Source organism: Carcharodon carcharias, chromosome 9 (genome assembly GCF_017639515.1).
Source record: "Carcharodon carcharias isolate sCarCar2 chromosome 9, sCarCar2.pri, whole genome shotgun sequence".
Lineage (NCBI taxonomy): Eukaryota > Metazoa > Chordata > Chondrichthyes > Lamniformes > Lamnidae > Carcharodon > Carcharodon carcharias.
Window position 1 is genome coordinate 114,391,212 of NC_054475.1, and position 20,027 is coordinate 114,411,238.

Genomic DNA, 20,027 nt, shown 5'->3' on the forward strand with positions numbered 1-20,027 from the left:
TCCACTGCAACCAACTCTGTCCTCATTCCTTTGTAATTGCCCTTATTTAAGTTTAGTGTAGATGTTTCCGACCCAAGTTTCTCACTTTCAATCTGAATGCTAAATTCTACCGTTATGGTCACTGTTTCCTAGGGGATCTTTTACACTGAGATAATATATTAAACGTGCCTCATTACACATTACCAGATCCAAAATAGCCTAATCCTTGGTTGGATTCGCAACATTTTGTTCTCAGAAACTGCCCCGAGTTCAATGAATTCTTGCTCGTGGCTACCTCTGCCGATTTGATTTTCTCAATCTACATGAAGATTAAAGTAACCCATGATTAATGTTTTTACATGCCCTCAAGATCTCCTGATTTATTCTCTGTCCCACAGTATAGCTACTGTTAGGGGGCCTATAGACCACTGCCACTAGTGACTTCTTCCCCTTGTTATTTCTTATCTCCACCCATATGGATTCTACATCTTCCGATCGAAGATTGTTTCTTGCTATCATACTTATTCCATCTCGTACTAACAAAACTACCCCACCGCCTTTTCCTTTCTGCCTGTCCTTTTGAAAAGTCACATACCTCTGAATATTTAGTTCCCATCTTTGATCTCCTTGTAACCAAATGACCGCAATGGCTATAAGATCATAACCATTAACTTCTATATTTGTGCCATTAATTTATTTATTTTGTTCTGCATACTACATGCATTTAAGTAAAGAACCATTAATTTTGCCTTTTTACCATTTTTATCCCCATTTGACCCTATTTGCGGCTGTTTTGTTGTGTTTGTACACTCCGTCCCTTCCTGTCACACTCTGGGTAACAGTACCTGAATAGCTGCCCTGCAATGCTGCCATATCCTTTTCCTTTGTTAGCTTACGTATTCCTTCTCCAGAGCCCCCCCCCCCCCCCCCCCCCCCCCCCGCCCACACACCGGCCTAGCTACATGTCCGACTACATTTTGTGTCATCACTAAAACTGCCTGCTTCCACCTCTGTAACGTTCCCCATTTCAGCTCATCGGCTGCTGAAATCCTCATTTATGCCTTTGTTACCTCTAGACTTGACGATCCCAATGCACTGCTGACTGGTCTAGCCTCCATACACTTGAGGTCATCAAAACTTGGCTGCCCATGTCTTAACTTGCACCAAGTGCCATTCACCTATCACCCCTGTGCATGCTGATTGGCGGCTATTCAAGCAACATTTTGATTTTAAAATTCCTGTCCTTGCTTTAAAACCCCTCCATGTCCTAACCCCTTCTCTATCTCTGTAATCTTCTCCAGCCCCACAAACTTCTATGCTTCTCTAATTCTGTAGTCTTGAGCTTCCCAGATTTTAATCACTCCACCATTGGTGCCCATGCCTTCAGCTACTTAGGCCCTAACTTCTGGAATTCTGCCCATACATGTCTCTCCTGCGCATTCTTCTTTTATGATGCTCCTTAAGACCTACCTCTCTGACCAAGCAGTTGGCCATCTGCCCTAAAATCTGTGGATGTGGATCGCTGTAATATTTGTGTTTTTAATGCTCCAATGAAGTGCCTTGGAATTTTTCATTACTTTACAGGTGCTTGTCTTTAAACAAAGATAAGTTGTTGTCGTTCTTTTACTTAAAAAAGTTGCATTTTGGAGTTCTAATTATAAAGAAATTAGCTATAGTAAGAAAATCAGTTGGCTTTCCAGTTGGGATTCCTTAGATTGATGCATACTATCTAATGGTCTATTCAAAACTTATGAAGCTCAACCACAGATAGCAGTCAAGTCCAGCAGTTATGGTTTCAACTCCATGGGCGGAATCTTGTTGAGGTGTCGGGGTATCGCTTGCCAGCTGGAGAGCCAGCGAGAGACCCATGCTGCCTCTTTTCGGGAAGGTTCACTGAACCACAAGCCAATCAGGCAGTGGTGATGGCAGTGGTGGGCCTTTCCCTCAAATCAAGGCCCCAGGAGTGGAAGCCTTACCTACCAAGAGCTGTCAGTCAATTAGAGGCCTCTTGTGCTCAGCAGTGCCACACGGAAGGCAATGGCTGTTGCAGGAAAAACACCTACCAGAGTCCCACGATTGTGGAACGACCCAGGTCACGGGTAAGTAATATGGAGGGTTGGGAAGGGGTGGGTGGTTTCACAGAGTTGGAGGGTAGGGAGGGGTATTGTGGGATCAGCAGCAAGGGCAGGCGTGTGGTTCTCACCGGGTTCCTTCTCTGACTGCCTAGGATCAAGGGACTCTTACATCACCACTCCACAGAGGTGACAAGCTGTCCACAGTTTTATTTATTGTGCACGCCACATGTGGAGAAGCCCACCCACCAATGGGTTAATATCAGTGGCGCTCGGATGAGACCCTTAAATGGTCATTGATTAGCCACTTAAGAGCCTCAATAGGCAGTGGGGCGAGAAGGTCGACCATGGGCCTTCCCATCAGAGCTTAATTCTGGCTGAGGCGGGAAGGCAGTAGGGTTCTGGTCCTCCACCATCCCGCCTAATTACATATCCTTCCCATCTCCAAGCTCACCACCAATGAGCACAATATTCTACCCCAATTTTCTGAAAGAAACCTTAAGGCTGTTGTATTTCAATTTGAAATAGCAGGTCTATTATCTCCTATTCTTTTGATCGTGGTTGATGTTTATGTCTGTTTGTGAGTCACAGATGCATAATACTTCAGGCCGAAAAGCAAATATTGACCCAAGAAAAATGGCTGGTCTTATAATGTCGATTCTGTCATGCATTTGGTACAATTAATTTATTTTTTGGACTCCGAGGCTGTTAATAGTGCAACACATTTTCATTGTCAAATATATTTATTTTTTGTCCATAATTTGTTTTTATCTTTAGAAAGACATGCCCCTACGTTGATGAGAATGGTCTAAAGTTCTTAGAGCTGGAAACTGTGCTTATTGAAATTAATTGCTTAATTCATATTTTTCCTTAATTATTTGTCAACAGGAAGACATGAATCTGAATGAAGATCGTAAGGTTCCACTCCGAGGAAAGGATTTGACGACAAAGAGAGAAATGGTGGTTCAATACATCTCTGCAACTGCCAAATCTGTAAGGTTCTTTTAAAATAAAATTACCATTTTTAAGACAGCATAGTAAATGCCATTTCTCAGACAGTCAGATATAATAAGCTTAGAATGATCTGCTTTTGGCTTTTGCTAAGCTGTAATCCATGATTGCTGCCTAAATGTTCCCTTTTTCATTGCTTAAAGCGGCTGTTTAATAATGTGGTTTTAAAATGCCTTCTACTGTGGATAAATTGTTCATGAGGATTTGGCACACATCACACAAAATACTCTAATCTGAAACATGATGCTTTTATTACTATAAACTATTAGTACTTCCTGCATCTACTGCCCTGGGGTAATCCATGTGATTTTAAAATCTTGGGTGATATGTTCTGTGCCAGGAGTAGACTCTGTAGGCCAATTACAGTTGTTCACCCTTTAACACATACAAAATTGAATTTCACTTGGCCATTAATTTTAATTATTTTTAAGGGTAAATAGAACAGCTAATATTGATTGTTCAGAACAAGTCATTGAGAGAATTGGATGCAAATTTTTCGCACAAAATGTTTCTATTATTGAAAATGTCTGCTTATTAACCTGTATGACTGAGTTTATTGTTCCTAAGCTCATCACCTGTGATGTAATTTTAGTAGTTTGAATTGAGCAATGCAAAATTCATGAAGCATAATGCAATATTATTAAGTTACCGTTATCTGAAAACAAAATTGAATACTATCTGGACGTCACCTGCTTAGAATCTTTAAACAAATATTTTTGAATCAAGCAGAGCTGCAGTTCAAAAATGTTCCTGAACATGGTCAAGTAAAATTGCTGGAGCATAAAAAAAACTTTTTTAAATTTGTCCTTGATATCAGAGGGCAGAAATATGTTTCAAGTGATAACAGAAATTGCTGTAAGCATGAAGTCATGCCATACATGAGGTTTTACTTTGATTTTCTGATTTTATTTTTTCTTTGTTTATTTTTCTGGAGCTGGGTACCCAGATATCCCTCAGAAGCTGCTGCTTATAATGAAATAAATACTTGATATAATTTTTTCTTGAAATAACCTAAAACATTGGTGGGAGTGCAGGGAGCCCGATGGTGATTTAATAAACTGAAATTCATCCATTTTATTTTTTATATTATGGATATCTATTTCAATCGACATATAAAGAGAAATGAATGAATATTGTAGTTTTTTGATTTGTTAGTAAATACACTATGCAATTTTCTCTAACAGTTGTACATATTAACACTTTACTTCAAAAATACTTCAATTATTACAAAAGCATTCCTGGGATTTTTTTCATTTCAGGGGTTATGCTACTTCAATCACTATTTGTTTAAAACGCTTATGACATAATTGATGAACAGGATTTGCAAAGATTTTGCACATACAGAAAAGCCATATATAAGAGTATCTCCTTGATGAAATACAGGCAGACAAATACACAACAAAAATTCAAAATTAAGACACTGCAGGCTGAAGGCTATTGTAGTAGGGCAAATGTAACCATGCTCTTCTACAGAATTTTTAAAAACTACCTGTGATTCAGAATTAAATTGGAAAGTTCTGTTTCAGTTGAATCTGACGCGTGCTTCAGCTGCTCGTTGGTATCACTTTTGATCTTTTCTCAGCTGGCTATCTTATGAATTCAAAATTGATGCTTCTGTCTAAAATGTTGCAAATTATTCCTTACCTGTGGTGCATATTGTCAATCACAGGCTTGGTCTATTTGTTTATTGCCATGCAGTTTGTCAGATTAACCATTTGCCTTTGTCAAGGTAACGCTTTTGGAATATTTTGGGAATCTCTTTATGGTCAAACATGTCCTTGCAGAGGCAAATTGTTAGCTTCTAGTTTCCAAAATATTGCAGATTCTTGCAGATGGCTGTCGTTTGAGCATGTGTTCTTTGGAATGGTTGGTGGTTGTATAAATAGAAGAAGATCAAAGCTGTTTGTGCATTTTACACTGGTGCTATACATGTATGACAGGATAATTCAAGGTTATGATATATTCAAAATAAGGTTTTGATTTGCTTTTAAAAATGCTCTATGCGATTCAAAAATTAATTCTCTTGAGCTAACAGTCATGTCTGAAGAATTGTTAATTAAAATGAAGCAAAATGAAATAGAGAACTATACTGAAGTTATAGTTAAAATAAAAAGCTGGAGATTGTTTTTTGAAGCAGAAGATTATGTGAGGTTTTCTTTCAGCCTCTGGGTATCCAACCAGTCAAACAATGCATTGTGACATTCTACAAGGTGATCAGTTCTTTCCTGAAAGGCGTCAACATGCTTACTGAAGCTTGGATTTGACACTTAGAGAGTTGGAGCAGTAAGATGTCATAAACTGTACAACTTCAGTTCCAAGCACAGTTGTAGTATTTGAACATTAATACCTAATTAAAATATATGCTGACATTAAGTTTAAAGCTGCTCAAACTGACGATTTCAGCTTAAAAGATCAGAATTTGCTTCATGTCAGAACCAAAACATGTGATAGAAGTTTTAGAGATGCAGGTCTAGAACATATTTTTATACACTTTATTTAAGTAGAAGTGTAAGTTATAGGTGAGAATGATTTGTTAAAGAACGATTTGTTTCGTTAGCTCCATCGATGCATATTCTCTTCCTTAATTATTAAATAACCCTCAGATTATTTTCTTAAACATGAGGTATTCTCATTTCATTGCTAAAGATAGGAAAATCCAGCTGTGCTTAACCTTGGTTGCCATTGTATGTTTGTAGAATTCTCAAAAGTTAGTTAACCGTCGTGTTCATTAATTTGACAAAACATAGATTTGTGAAGGCCTTCATGTTTTCACAATGCCTATACAGATATTATCCTCCGTTTTTTCTTTTCTTACCTTTTTTCTATATGCTTTTGATTTCTGAGCTGAGTATAGTTTTGATTATTGGAGCAAACCACTATCTTGGTTGAGTTAACATGCTGAATGTCCCTTTGGTGAGCAATGAAACCACCTACATTCAGGTTAACTTTACGCTGCTATCTTGTGCCTGTCCAGCACCTAGACCCACTCTTTGAGAAGCTGTGTTGTCATTCAAGTATCTTTGTTGCTTTTGTATGTCATTGGGCACATGCTTACATTATTGAAATATCCTGGATTTCAGTTCACATTAGCGACCTTTTCTTGCATGCTAGTAATGTAAGATGCTATTTTATTTTTCCCTGAACATTACATTTTTATGTCCTTTTGAGTTTAAGTTTTCTGTTTGGCAGGAGTTTGTACAGCATACCAAATTCCTCTGAATTTTGAAGTTTAAAAAATATCTCACAGCTTGCCTGGATAAAAATGCAACAATGCAGAAAGCTTGGTATATTAAACTTCTGATTTCTGTGCCGGATATATCCTTGTCACTGATTGTTTAAAACACTACTGCATTTTTTCAGTAAACCCAAGCAATTGGTAAATTGCCTTGGATTTTCCATGAGTAGAGCATGCTGACAGAATGATTATTTATTCTTGTTTGGGTAAAATATTTTATTGTTGCTTTCATTTGTAGATGCTAAGTTAAACTAACTCAAGTCCAGAGCAAAAAACAGCATTAATTAGGATTCCTGGAGCTAAAATTGGATTGGGTGCTATCAGGTATACGCTCACAATTATCCTGTTTTCTGCCACATTCATCAAGAATTAGCATGCCACAATGTGGCATGGCACAAAACAAGTGATCAGTCCTCCATTGGCTTTGCTGTAAGATGATGAACAGGCAACATGGTCAGAAAAAAATCTGTACTTTGCATTTACATTCAACAGTAATGGCAAAGTCTGGGGGTGCACCATAACACTAATTATATTGAGATTTTCGATATATCAAATTTGAAATTCGACTTGTGGAGCTCTGATTTCCAGTTATTCTAAGGAGGCAGAATAGGAGTAACTGGTTACTCTGAAACCATTGGCTTGTATGGTCTGATCTGAATTGTTCAAAATTGTTTTGTCCAAAATTTGGAATTAACCATGTAAAAAGCACAGACAGCTAAGTGGGGATTTTATGCTAAAAATATTTGCATTATTAAATAATTTAAAATATGTGAACTTTGAATTAAGAGAATATTCTATATCAGTTTGAAAACCAAAGGACAGTGCAGTAAAAATATGCAATTGTATGCTGAGGAACAATGTTATATTTTGACTTGATATGTAAAACAGATCTGTATTGCCCTTTCACCATTTAGAATGTTTAATACAATTTAGCAGGTTTTGCAGTAAAAGGTCACAAAGTTGTCAGCAGACTTTAACATTTTTAAATGTATGGATTTTTTAAGTGTTTGTTTATTGAGAGCAGTGCAGTTAATAGCATGTTGAGAAATGCTGCGGTTCATTGCATTGTATAAAGTAATTAACATTTTTCATTTAATTTCACTGTACATTTACTCTCCACTCATGATCAAGTGGAGTTTTAATGCAGTCTTATAATCTTTTAGTTTTCTGAAATAATATGTTAGGAAAGTATGATTCTGGGCTGTGCGACTTCACCTGTATTAGGTCCCAGTAGGGACCAACAAACCAAAAGAGGCAAATTTACCGAATGACCCCAGCGAGAAAAGCAATGGACAAGATTTCACTTTTAAAACTTTTACTTTAACAATAAAACCAAAATTAATATAAATTAAATATGAATTAGTAGACAAACTGTGGTCAATACAAAGTATAACTTGCACATTAAGTTGCAGATACAACAAAGATAGATCTCGTGGTTTGCATGGGCAGTCCAGTTAACATGTACGGCACTAATTTCAGTCACAAAGCCTGTCGAAGCCCTGAACTTCCTCAGGTAGAATTCCAGCTTCTTTGCTTTGAGGATGCAGTCGTTGATCCTCATTTGACAGCAACTCACAACCAACCCAAGTTCCATGGGCTTGGTCTTCACCAAAATGGCACACATCTGCAGAACCTTCTCAGCTCTGTTGCAAACATTCTTGATGATGCGGATTCGCCAGAATCACCTTTATCTGAACCCTCAGCAACACTGCTGCACATGGTATGGCCGATTCTGGTCAATCGATTCCCTTAAACTGAAGCAGCAACAGTAACTTTATTTTTCCTTTGCATCTGCTCTTGGATCCAGCCTTCCTGTTCAACTTTTTCAACTGTGCCACAATCTCATCTCCCTCCACAGAACCTGGTCACGTGGGCCTGCTTTACATGATCACCTGTTCCCCCAAACACACTGTTCACCCTGTGGGAACACGCCTCCAATTATGGCTAGACAAGTGCCTTGGTACAGGGGCAGTACAGGTAATGTGCTTCTACCTCTGTTGAAGTTTTGGCTACTTGCCCCCACCACCACCACCACCACCACCACCCACCCATGATGTGCCCCTTTCGCCTCCAGCCAGTTGCTCTATGTACCAGTCTATCTGTGTGAATCTAATTGTTAGGACTGATGGTACAATCTAATTATTAGGACTGATGGTACATACTGACGGGTGCCTAGCCATATGGTACCTGTACCCGCTGCGTGCTGCATCCTTTAACTCTAGCCTTTCCTGCTTAAAGGTAAATTTGCAAATGATGGAAAATAGACCTCTTAGTACCATATAATGAAATAATGTTGCTAATGCCCATTTTAACTAGTTCCTTATCCAGTCCATTATCTCCCTGCCAATCCCTCAACCTTTATTACAACTGTTGTATTGCACTTTGCTTACCTAGACTTTCAAAATGCCTTTTCCAATGTTAACTCAGCTACCATTATCCACTAATTTCGTAACTTATTCAAAAATATTAAACCAAGTTGTTGAGATAGGACCACTTTTTACAGAACTCAGGGTCAGATTCCTGAGTAACCAATTCACTTACTATTTATCCCTTTTACCAGCTTACCTCATACTGAAACTAAATAACTAAACTAATAGGCAGATAAGGTAAGAATTAAGAGCAGGAGTAAGCCACTGGCCCCTCAAGCCTATACACCAGTCAATAAGATCATGGCTAATGTGATTGTGGCCTCAACTCCACTTTCCTGTCAGCCCCCATAACCCTTGACTCTTTGATATTTCAAAAGTCTGTCTAACCAAGCCTTGAATGTATTCAATGACCCAACCTCCAATGCTCTGTGGGGTAGACAGTTCTAAAGATTAATGACTCTCCAAGAGAAGAAATTTCTCCTCATCCCTGTCTTAAATGGGTGACCCCTTATTCTGAAATTGTGCCCTCTAGTTCTAGGTTCCCTCACAAGGTTAAACATCCTCTTGGCATCGACCTTGTAAAGACCCCTCAGTATATTGTGTTTCAATGAGATCACCGCTCAGTCTTCTAAAATCCAGTGAGTATAGGCTCAACTTTTCCTCATAAGGCAACTCTGTTTCATCCCAAGAATCCACCGAGTGAACATTCCCTGAACTGCCTCCAATGAATGTATAGCCCCTCCTTAAGGAGACCAGAACTTTTTGCAGCACTCTAGGTATGGTCTCTGTGCAGTTGTAACAGGGCTTCCCAACTTTTATATTCCATGCCCTTTGCAACAAAACACCAACATTCTCTTTGCCTTTCTAATCACTTGCTATATCTTCATGTTAACTAATGAATCTGGTCTGAGGACACCCACATCCCTCTGTGCCACATTGTACTGAAGCCTTTCTCCATTTAAATAACATTCAGCTTTTCTATTCTACCTACCAAAGTGGGCAGCCTCTCATTTTCCCATGTTAAACCTTATTTGCCAAATCTTTGCCCTCTCATTATCTCTATATCAGTTTGCAAACTCTTTTTGTCCTCCCCACAACTTGTGTACCTATCTATCTTTGTATTGTCAGCAAATTTGGCTACAATATACTTGGTCCCTTCATCCATGTCATTAATATAAATTGATCTTCGCAGCATTTGCCTGCCTTTTCTTTGAATTTGATACCATCCTTGGCTTCCTTATTCATCCACGCATTATACATCCTTCTTGTAGGGTCTTTCTTTCTCATTAGAATATATCTTTGTTGAGAGTTATGAAATATCTTCTAAAATATTTGTCACTGCTTCTCTACTGTCTTACCTTTTAACCTATTTTTGCAGTCAACTTCAGCCAACTCTTTCTTTATAACAAAGTCAGCACATCCACAAACATTCACTCCCTCCACCACCAACGCACAGTAGCAGCAGCATGTACCATCTACAAGGTGCACTGCAAGAATTCACCAAGGCTCCTTAGGCAGCATCTTCCAAACCCACGACCACTACCTTCCAGAAGGGCAAGGGCAAGGGCAGCAGATAGATGGGAATACCACCCCCTGAAAGTTCCATTCCAAGTCATGCACCATCCTGACTTGGAAATATATCGCCGTTCCTTCCCTATCACTGGGTCAAAATCCTGGAACTCCCACCCTAACAGCACTGTGTGTGTACCTACACTACATGGACTGCAGTAGTTCAAGAAGGCAACTCACCACCACCCTCTCATGGGCAACTAGGGATTGGCAATAAATGCTGGCCCAGCCAGTGAAGCCCACATCCTGTGAATGAATAAAAAAAAATGGGATCTCTTTCCAGGTCCATGGGGTGATCGAAGATCTCAGCTATTAAAAATATGATTGCAATATACAGTGTTTAATTCCGTGTTACAAGATATTGATGCTGCTAGGTATTCAGCCAGGTTTGCTGAACATTTTCAGGTAGCAAGTACAATTTCACTCAATTCAGATAATCTGCCTGCTGCAGATACATCTGCCCTTGACAGCATCAGTAGGAGTGACCACTGCACAGTGTTTGTAGAGACGAAGTCCCGACTTCACATTGAGGATATGCTCCATTGTGTTTGACACTACCACTGTGCTCAATGGGATGGATTTTGAACAGATCTAGCAACTCAATACTGGACAGCAATGAAGCGCTGTGAGTCATCATCAGCAGCAGAATTGTACTCAACCACAATCTGTAATCTCATGGTCCAGCATATCCTCCACTCTACCATTACCACCAAGCCAGGGGATCAGCCCAGGTTAAATGAAGAGTGCAGGAGGGCATGCCAGGAGCAGCACCTAAAAATGAGGTGTCAACCTGGTGAAGCTACAACACAGGACTACTTGCTTGCCAATTAGCATAAGCAACAAACGATAGATGGAGCTAAGCGATTCCACAACCAATGGATCAGATCTAAGCTCTGCAATCCTGCCACATTCAGTTGTGAATGGTGGACAACTAACCAACTCACTGGAGGAGGAAGCTCCACAAATATCCCCATCCTCAATGATGGAGGAGCCAAGCACATCAGTGCAAAAAATAAGGCTGAAGCATTTGCTACAATCTTCAGCCAGAAGTGTCTAGTGGATGGTTAATCTCAGCCTCCTCTGGCATCACCGATGCCAGTCTTCAGCCAATTCAATACACTGCACATGATATCAAGAAATGGTTGAAGGCACTGGATAGTGCAAAGTCTATGGGTCCTGACAATATTCCGGCAATAGTACTGAAGACTTTGCTCCAGAACTTGATGCGTCCCCAGCTAAGCTATTCCAGTACAGCTACAACACTGGCATCTACTTGGCAATGTGGGAAATTGCCCAGGTTGTCCAGTACACATATAACCCAGTCAATTACCATCCCATTAGTCTACTCTTGATCATCAGTAAAGCGATGGGAAGGGTCATCTATCAGCAATGCTATCAAGCAGCACTTGCTTAGCAAAAAGCTGTGCACCTATGCTCAGTTTGTGTTCTGCCAAGGTCACTCAGCTCCTTACCTCATTACAGTCTTGGTTCAATCATGGACAAAAGAGCTGAACTCGAGGTAAGATGAGAATGAATGCCCTTGACATCAAGGCAGCATTTGATCGAATGTGGCATCAGGGAGCCCTGGCAATACTGGAGCCAATGGGTATCGGGTAAAACTCTCTGCTGATTGGAGTCATACCTAGCACAAAGGACGATGGTTATGGTTGTTGGAGATCAGTCATCTCATTTCAAGGATAACTGCAGGAGTTCCTCAGGGTAGCGTCCAAGGCTCAACCATCTTCAGCTGCTTCATCAATGACATTCCTTCCATCATACGGTCAGAAGTGGGGATGTTTGCTGATGATTGCACAATGTTCAGCGCCATTCGTGACTTTTCACTTACTGAAGCAGTCCATATCCAAATGCAGCAAGACCTGGACAATATCCAAGCTTGGGCTGACAAGTGGCAAGTAACATTCGCCAGTAACAAGTGCCAGGCAATGACCATCTCCAACAAGAGAGTATCTACAAATCATCCCTTGACATTCAATGGCATTGCTATTGCTGAATTCCACCATTATCAACATCCTCGGGGTTACCATTGACTAGAAATTGAACTGGACTAGCCAGATAAATACTGTGGTTACAGGCCTGGTCAGAGGCTAGGAATCCTGTGGCGAACACCTTTTGACTCCCCAAAGACTGTCCATCATCTACAAGGCACAAGTTAGGAGTGTGATGGAATACTCTCTACTTACCTGGATGGGTGTAGCTCCAACAACACTCGAAGCTTGACACCATCCAGGACAAAGCAGCCTGTTTGTTTGGCACCCCATCCACAAACATTCACTCCCTACATCACCGAAACACAGTGGCAGCAGCATATACCATCGATAAGGCACATTGCAGGAATTCACCAAAGCTCCTTAGACGGCACTTTCCAAACCCACAACCACTAGCATCTAGAAGGACAAGGGTAGCAGATGGATAGGAATACCACCACTTGAAAGTTGCCCTCCAAGTCACTCACCATCCTGACTTGGAAATACATTGCTGGTTCTTCACTGTTGCTGGGTCAAAATCCTGCAACTCCATCCCTAACAGCACAGCAGTTGTACCTACAGCCTATGGACTGCAGCACTTCAAGAAAGCAGCTCACCTCACCACCACCTTCTCAAGGGCAGTTAGGAATGGGCAGTAATAGCTGGCCTAATCAATGCCGTCCACATCCCATGAATGAATAATAAAAAAGGAGTATTTTTGACTAGTCCATCACATTTAAAATCTTCATACAGCTTAATTGAAACTAATTAATAAAACATTGGTTGTAACAAACTTCTTTTAGCAAGGTCAGACTGAGAATAAAGAAAAGCAAAAAAAATAATCTATTGGAGTTAACCTTGTTTGTAAAATAAATGTGTAGTAATGCAATGGAAACAACAATTTTGGGAGATGCTCCACATTTATTGTTCAGCATTTGCCTAATCTATCTTTCATGGCCACACTGGTGAACTGTGCTAGTTTTGAGGCACTCAGTTTTGGGGCTAGTAGACACAAGTAATCTAAAGATTACTAACCTAGTCATCTAAACTAATCTAGTCACAATTATTCTAAAAGAATGCAAGTTAAATGTAATTTGTTAAAAAAAAAGTAACAGCTTAATGATATAATATGAAGTTCCTGCCTGTGGTTACATTAGTTTTAAATATCCTCATGGAAAAATGATATTTGTGCATCCTAGAATTGCTAATTCTAATTGAAGTTAAGTGAAAGAAGCAATATGATTTACGCATGTGGTATAAAAAAGTGATATCTAAAATACTCATTTTGCATGTGATATTTCGACTCTGTAAGTTACTTATTTTGTTGTGCCAGGAGGTAAATTTAAATGCATCACAACTGACCCTGTGTTTTTATGAAGATTGGTACCATTTCACTGTGAAACCTGCTAAAATCCTTTATCAGAAATTTTGTAAAAATGATTTTCAGTTTTGAATGGAAATCTGCAGTCCTCAGCTATAAATGTATTACTAATACTGTAACTAAACTGCGTTATAATTAACCAATGTAAAATTGAGCTCACTAATAATGCTGTTTTGATTTTTTTGTTTTGTCTCTCCCCACACTATTAATTTACACTGCACTAACCACTGCATTCAGATAACTGGAAGCAAAGTTTCGGTGAGTACTGCTGATTAGTTTCATTTATTCTTATAGCACTAGATTGAATTTTAGTGCAGATTTAAGTCAAGGTTTACCCAAACACTCATGTTTTTCAAACAGAGTTATTTAATGAGGAAGAACACTGGCACTCCACAAGACATTTTCTCTAAGAGCCTTCACAGATCACTGAATTCTACTTTAATTCAAATCAATTGGTTTTTTGAATAAATAAGTTCTACATCTGTTTTACAGATTGGAATGCTCCCAAAATATGATAAAGCTGCATGAGTACATCATTTGTTTTCTGTGGCACCTTTATCAATACTTACTATTGGTGCAATTGAAACATGACTGGTGAGAGACCCGTGCTGCCTCTTTTTGGAAAGGCCCGCCAACCCACAAGCCAATCATGCAGTGGCAAGGCCAGTGGCAGGCCCTCCTCTGGAATCAAAACCCCAGGGGTGGATGTCTTGCCTATTGAGAGCTGCCGGCCAATCAGAGCTCATGCACTCAGCAGCACCACTTGGGAGGCTGTGCCTGCTGCTGGAGAACAGGCACTGGAGTCCCGGGATTGCAGAGCAACCTAGGCTACACATAAGTAATGTGGATAAGGGGGACAGGAATGCTTCGCAAGGTAGGGGTCATGGGGAGACGGATGCAAGGGGATCGGCTGCAAGCACAAAGGGTGGTTGCGCTCAGCAAGGCACCCCCCCTTCCTGATTTAGAATCTGTTGAACAAGTTCTGAGTGCGTTTGAGTGCCTTTGATCAAGGCGCCCCTCCCAATCCCCCAAGATGTGACAAGCAGGCCGCAAAACCTGACTGGAACTTGCTACAAAAATAATGTTTTGAGTACTTTTTAAAGACTTCCTTCAGAACATTTTCACCCTACCTGCTGTCATCTTAGAAAAAACCCTGATATGTTTGCACTCATTTATTCAGCCTTTTTACTCCAAGGGACATATTTGACATCCTACCAAGTTTTGTTGAGAGAAAGTAATAAGGAGGGAGGTGGAATAATCACCTGGAACATATTTAGAAATTTGAGCCTTGGGCAAGCAGTTGATCTTTGTTGCATTTTAAATAAAGCTAAGTCTATGCTATGACCTTCATTGTTTTGCTGCTGATGTTTGACAGCAGATTTTCATTCTTTTGCCTTGTCTGACATTTAAGTTAATTGTTTTCTGTCAGTTAAAATATTCTGTTGCAAGGTTTTGGCTTATTTGTTGGGAGGAAATTGTGCTGGATTAAGTTTTTAAAAAATATTTTATGATACGTGTGAAAGCAGGAGAAACTCTTTTGTGCTTGGTAGGGTAGGGGTGGAATCTTGTGCTCTTTCTAGTGGTGAGCTTGGAGGTATGGAAGGACATGTAATTAGGCAGGATGGTGGTGTATTGCAACCCTTCTGCCTTCCTGCCTCTGCCAGAGTTAAATTCTGGGTGGGAAGGCCCATGGTTGACCTTCCTGCTCTGCCACTTATTGAGGACCTTGAGTGGCCAGTCAATGACCACTTAAAGGTCTCACCCTGTTGCCGCTGGCAATAACCCAGTGGCGGGTGGGCCTGTCAACATGTGGCGTGCATGACAGGTAAAACTGCGCAGCCCGCTTGTCACCTCTGGAGGAGGAGGGGTTGCTGGGGTGGGGGAGGTTGGAGGGGTGGGGGGTTGGGGGGGGGGGGGGTGGTGGTGTCCCTTGATCAAAGGTATTCAAATGCACTCAGAGTTTGTTCAAGGGATTCTACGTCAGAAGAGGGGCCCAGCTGAGAGTCACCCCCGCCCCTCCCTTGCTGCCGATCCCCCTGCATCCTTCTCCCCGTGACCCTACCTTGCAAAGCTCACCCTCTTCTCTTTCTTCCCACCCCTCCTTTCCCCACCTCCTTTCCCTACTTTCAGTACTTACCTGTGGCCTGGGTTGTTGTGGGATTCTGGTGCCTGTTCTTCCGGCAGCGACCATGGCCTCCCAAGTGGCTGAGTGCAAGAGCTCTGATTGGCTGGCAGGTCTTGATAGGCAAGATTTCCCTGTTTCCAGGGGAAGGCCTGCTGCTGGCCTCACCACTGCCTGATTGGCTTGTAGTTTGTTGGGCCTTTCTGGAAAGAGGCAGCATGGGTCTGTCACCCGCTCTCCAGTCAGCAGGCAAAACCCCCGATTCTTCAACAAGATTCTGCCCTATGATTGTGATGTTCACTTGAACATATCCACTTTTTGTACCCACTGTTGGTATTGAACACTTCCAGATTTGCTAGAGCCAGAAGAAAGCTCTCATTGTTTTGCTCACCCCCAGCACCAAAAAAAATCTTAACTTCAACCTGTCATTAGTCTACTATTGTGCCATTTCCATTTCCCACATTCACTTGGTTGTTTCAGATTGTTAATTTACAGTTGGTAGAAAAGGCAAAAACCTTCAATATGATCAATATGGGATAGATTCAGATATAATTCCCAGAAGTGAGAGAACAGTGTGTTGACAGTTGAATCACCCAGACTCTCATTAGAATTTTTTCAAAAGGTGATTGAAAAAGAGATTCTTGCAAATTTGTGCTTCTGCTTATCTCGTATTTTGGGGACAGGATCTTGTCCTTGCCCTGTCCTTTGTATTTGGAAATGGATTTTAGTTCCAGTAAAGTTAGCTTTCACCTTACCAAGCAGAATTATTGTTTGAAAGTATTTGTGGAATAGTATGACTTTGTTTGAGATATGACCATATTTTTTCCTGAAGATTCAGTTGGGGAAATCATTGCTGAAGTTGTAAAGACCATCTTGTGATTCATTTAAAGGCTTGTATGACTTAGCTGATGTGCAAAGCTACAGTAAACTTTGTGTTATCTGGTACGCTACCAACCAGAATTTTCTACTAGCTGAAATATCTGATGTTCCCCCATGAGTTGTCACTTTACCAATCGGAAACAGTTGTGAAATTATCCAGAATCCGTACCTGTCTACTGTATTTATTTTATACTTCAATTTATGTTTAATGTACTGTTGAAGATTTGAAGTAAAAAGAATACTTTTTACTTTCTGAATACTCACATATTAGTTCATGCTACAAGTATTGCACTGCACTCCATCGATAACTCAAACTCTCTGTATTTGATAAACTGGTAGCACCCGTTCTTGGCGCATGCCAGATAATAAAAAAATTACTGTACCACGTTTTGTGTTGCTAAGATGGAAGTTTTGTAAATTAAGTATTTTCATGTTTCGTTCTTGGGAAGTGGACTTTGGACAAACGTATTGTGTATTGGATTGGCCATGTATATTCTTATTTTACTATAGAAAAAGCTAGAATGTCTAGTGCTGTTGTTTTTATTTTTTTTTTGAGTCAACATTCAAACCACTTTTATTGTGCTTACATGCATACCAGTGTCAGATAATCATGCACCAGGTCTTGAAATATAATTTAGCTTGATGTCTATCTCATCAGACATATGTTTGTTTTAAAAATGAAGTTGATCTTTATGACAGTAACAATAATTTATATAGCACCTTTAATACAATATAACATCTCAAAGGTGCTTCACAGAGACATTGTAAAGCAAAATATTACACCAAGCCTCATTAGGAGATATTAGGTCAGATGACCAAAAGCTTGTTCAAAAACGTTGGTTTTAAGGAGTGTCTAAAGGAAGAAAGTGAAGCAGAGAGCCAGAGAGGGAGTGAATTCCAGAACTCAGGGTCCAGGCACCCAAGACACGGCCACAAATGATGGAATGATTACATCTCGGATGCTCAAGATGTTGGAATTAGAGGAGCACAGGTATCTCAGAGAGTTGTAGGACCGGAGAAAATTACAGAGAAAGGGAGGGGACAGGTGTCTGTGGCATCTACGAAAGAGCAAGTAACAGTGAGCCTGTAAAACTAATCAGATTGAGATATCCTTGTGGAGATGTGCAGAATGCAAACCAGTAAGTAAAAAATATAGAACATGTAAATTGTATTCAAGTCTTGTACTGGAACTGAAATAAAGAATCAAAAACACAGATGGGATTAAAGGAGAGAGATGAGGAAAAACAGAAAAAGTAAAAAAAAAAACCTGGAGCATGAATTTTATTCCAAGGGAGTGAAACTCCACACTTATAAAATAACATTTTCAGAGCCGGAGATGTTATTCAGGAGTAATTACACTTATTATGCTGTTTTGAAACTTCCGAATGAATTAACCCTTACTTTTTGAGCTACCTTAGCGCTGTACTGGTAAGTAAGTACCTAGATTTGCACCATTATACTGATTTCTGTGCAGTCTGTCAGGGAGATCTGCAACAGGGTAGCCAGTTGACAGTCAGGGGTATCTCTGACATCAACTTCTGGATAACTGCATGTATGGTGTGTGAATCTGCTGTCATGCTTATTCCATAAAAATGAGGAAACAAACTTGTAAGAGACGTTATGCAGGGAAGATTTCAAGGAAAATGAGGTATAAGAAAGAACATATCAATGTTGTGTGGCTTGAGAATTGAAGGAAGTTATTGGCAAATGAAAACATTGGCACAGGATAGAGGGACATGGAAAGACTATCAATAAGCTAAGGACCTGCCTTCAGGCAGAGCACAGATGATGATTACTCTGTGATAATGGAGAGTGCGGATAGCCTCACCATTATTATTGCAGCAAAATCCAGGCTAATATCATGCTCGATTAATAAAAGTTAAACTTTATACTTACTTAAAACAAAGCATAGTAATGCTAAACTAGCAGACTCCCCCCATTAATGAAGTCATCTGCTGGATTTCAGCTGCTGCTGTTGCTCTGATAAACACTAACATATTGGCTTACAGTCTTTCTCTCTTATCCATCAACAGTAATATGACTTTGAGCAGTATGCATATTTTTATCTCAACCATTCTGGATGAACACTTTTGTGTTGCTTGGTTGTTAGCTGCCATGAAGTTGCAAGTTCTCTGATCACACCAATTCAATATTCTTTCTATATATGGAAGCTTCATGAATAAGAGGATATTATATTGTCTGCATGATAGAATTTAAACTTCATAGACATAGCTTCTCTCTTTTTTTTGGCGTTTCTCCATTTGTGAATTGTTTGGGCAGTTCTTTGATGTTATTTGCAATCACCATGCCCTCCTTTGGGACCTAATTAAGGGCATGCCAAGAACATACTTTTGTTTCAAGCAGTATGACAGCCAGTTGACTTTTCAGAACGCAAATATCATAAGAGACATTGTAAAAGGTGACATCCTTTTCCCTTTCAATTTGTAGGTTAATAATTTGTAATTAAGACTGAACTACTTTAAAATAAAACAAAGGGTAACAATACTTACATCATATAATCTAATGATGTGTGACATGTTCCTAATTTTAAAAAGAATTCTCATTCTCCTGAGATGAAATAATATGCGTATTGACATACTGCAGCACAGTCTTAAATTAAATTTGGCTAACTTCTATTCTAATATCTGAAAGTGACTATATTTCAATCATTGGCCTGGAGCCAATTAGGTCAAGAAATTTTGATATATTAAATAAATTATAGGATTGTGTGCCTTCAAAACATATGCACTTTTGATGTGTTTACCAGTGTTGTCTGAAGTATTATTACTGACCTTGACAATCTTTGTTGGAATAATTGACTAAAATTAAAATTTGCACTCCTGTAGAATTTTTTAAAGTCTTGTATTTCCAGCTGAAACTCCATTTTTGTGTGCCGTGTGAAGGTAGTTTATGTATGCATAAGCCTACTGAGCTGAAAAATCACTCATTTCATGTTTAATAATGAGGATAAGCTATTAAAATTATCAGTACCTCACTTTTTCATGTGCAACTTTGTATGAACCCTTAAACAATGGTTTCAAATAATTCTGCATATATTTATATACACTGAGCACAAATGTTGTAACATTTTTGTAACATAGTCTTTACTGAGTTAGATATGTTAATAAAGCTGTGCAAATTTGGTTCCACCAGGGTCATTTGGCTTCAGACCTTCTTACACCATTGGCACAAACCTGGTCAAAAGAGTTGAATTCTAAAGGTTAGGTGAGAGTGACTGCCCTCGACATGAAGGCAATGTTTGACTAAGTGTGGCATCAAATAATTTCAACAAAAAATTGAAGTCAGTTAGAATCAATGGGGAGAAACTCTTCACTGTTTGGAGTCATACCTAACACAAAAGAATATGGTTGTTTTTGTAGGCCAATCATCTCAAACCCAAGACATTGCTGAAGGAGTTCCTCAAG

The 20,027-nt window shown here is 39.7% G+C and overlaps 1 protein-coding gene across 6 annotated transcripts in view; it reads left to right on the top strand.

The window, feature by feature from the left end:
- Positions 1–20,027, top strand: part of diaph2 (diaphanous-related formin 2) — an 865,163-nt gene that overhangs the window by 121,526 nt on the left and 723,610 nt on the right. For 4 of the 6 annotated variants that reach the window (XM_041195327.1, XM_041195330.1, XM_041195331.1 and 1 more), the window contains 2 exons: positions 2,940–3,044; positions 13,839–13,859. In XM_041195327.1, coding sequence (XP_041051261.1) covers positions 2,940–3,044; positions 13,839–13,859 — 126 coding nt within the window. The remainder of the gene's footprint in view (positions 1–2,939; positions 3,045–13,838; positions 13,860–20,027) is intronic. The other 2 variants (XM_041195328.1, XM_041195332.1) reach the window with 1 other exon arrangement.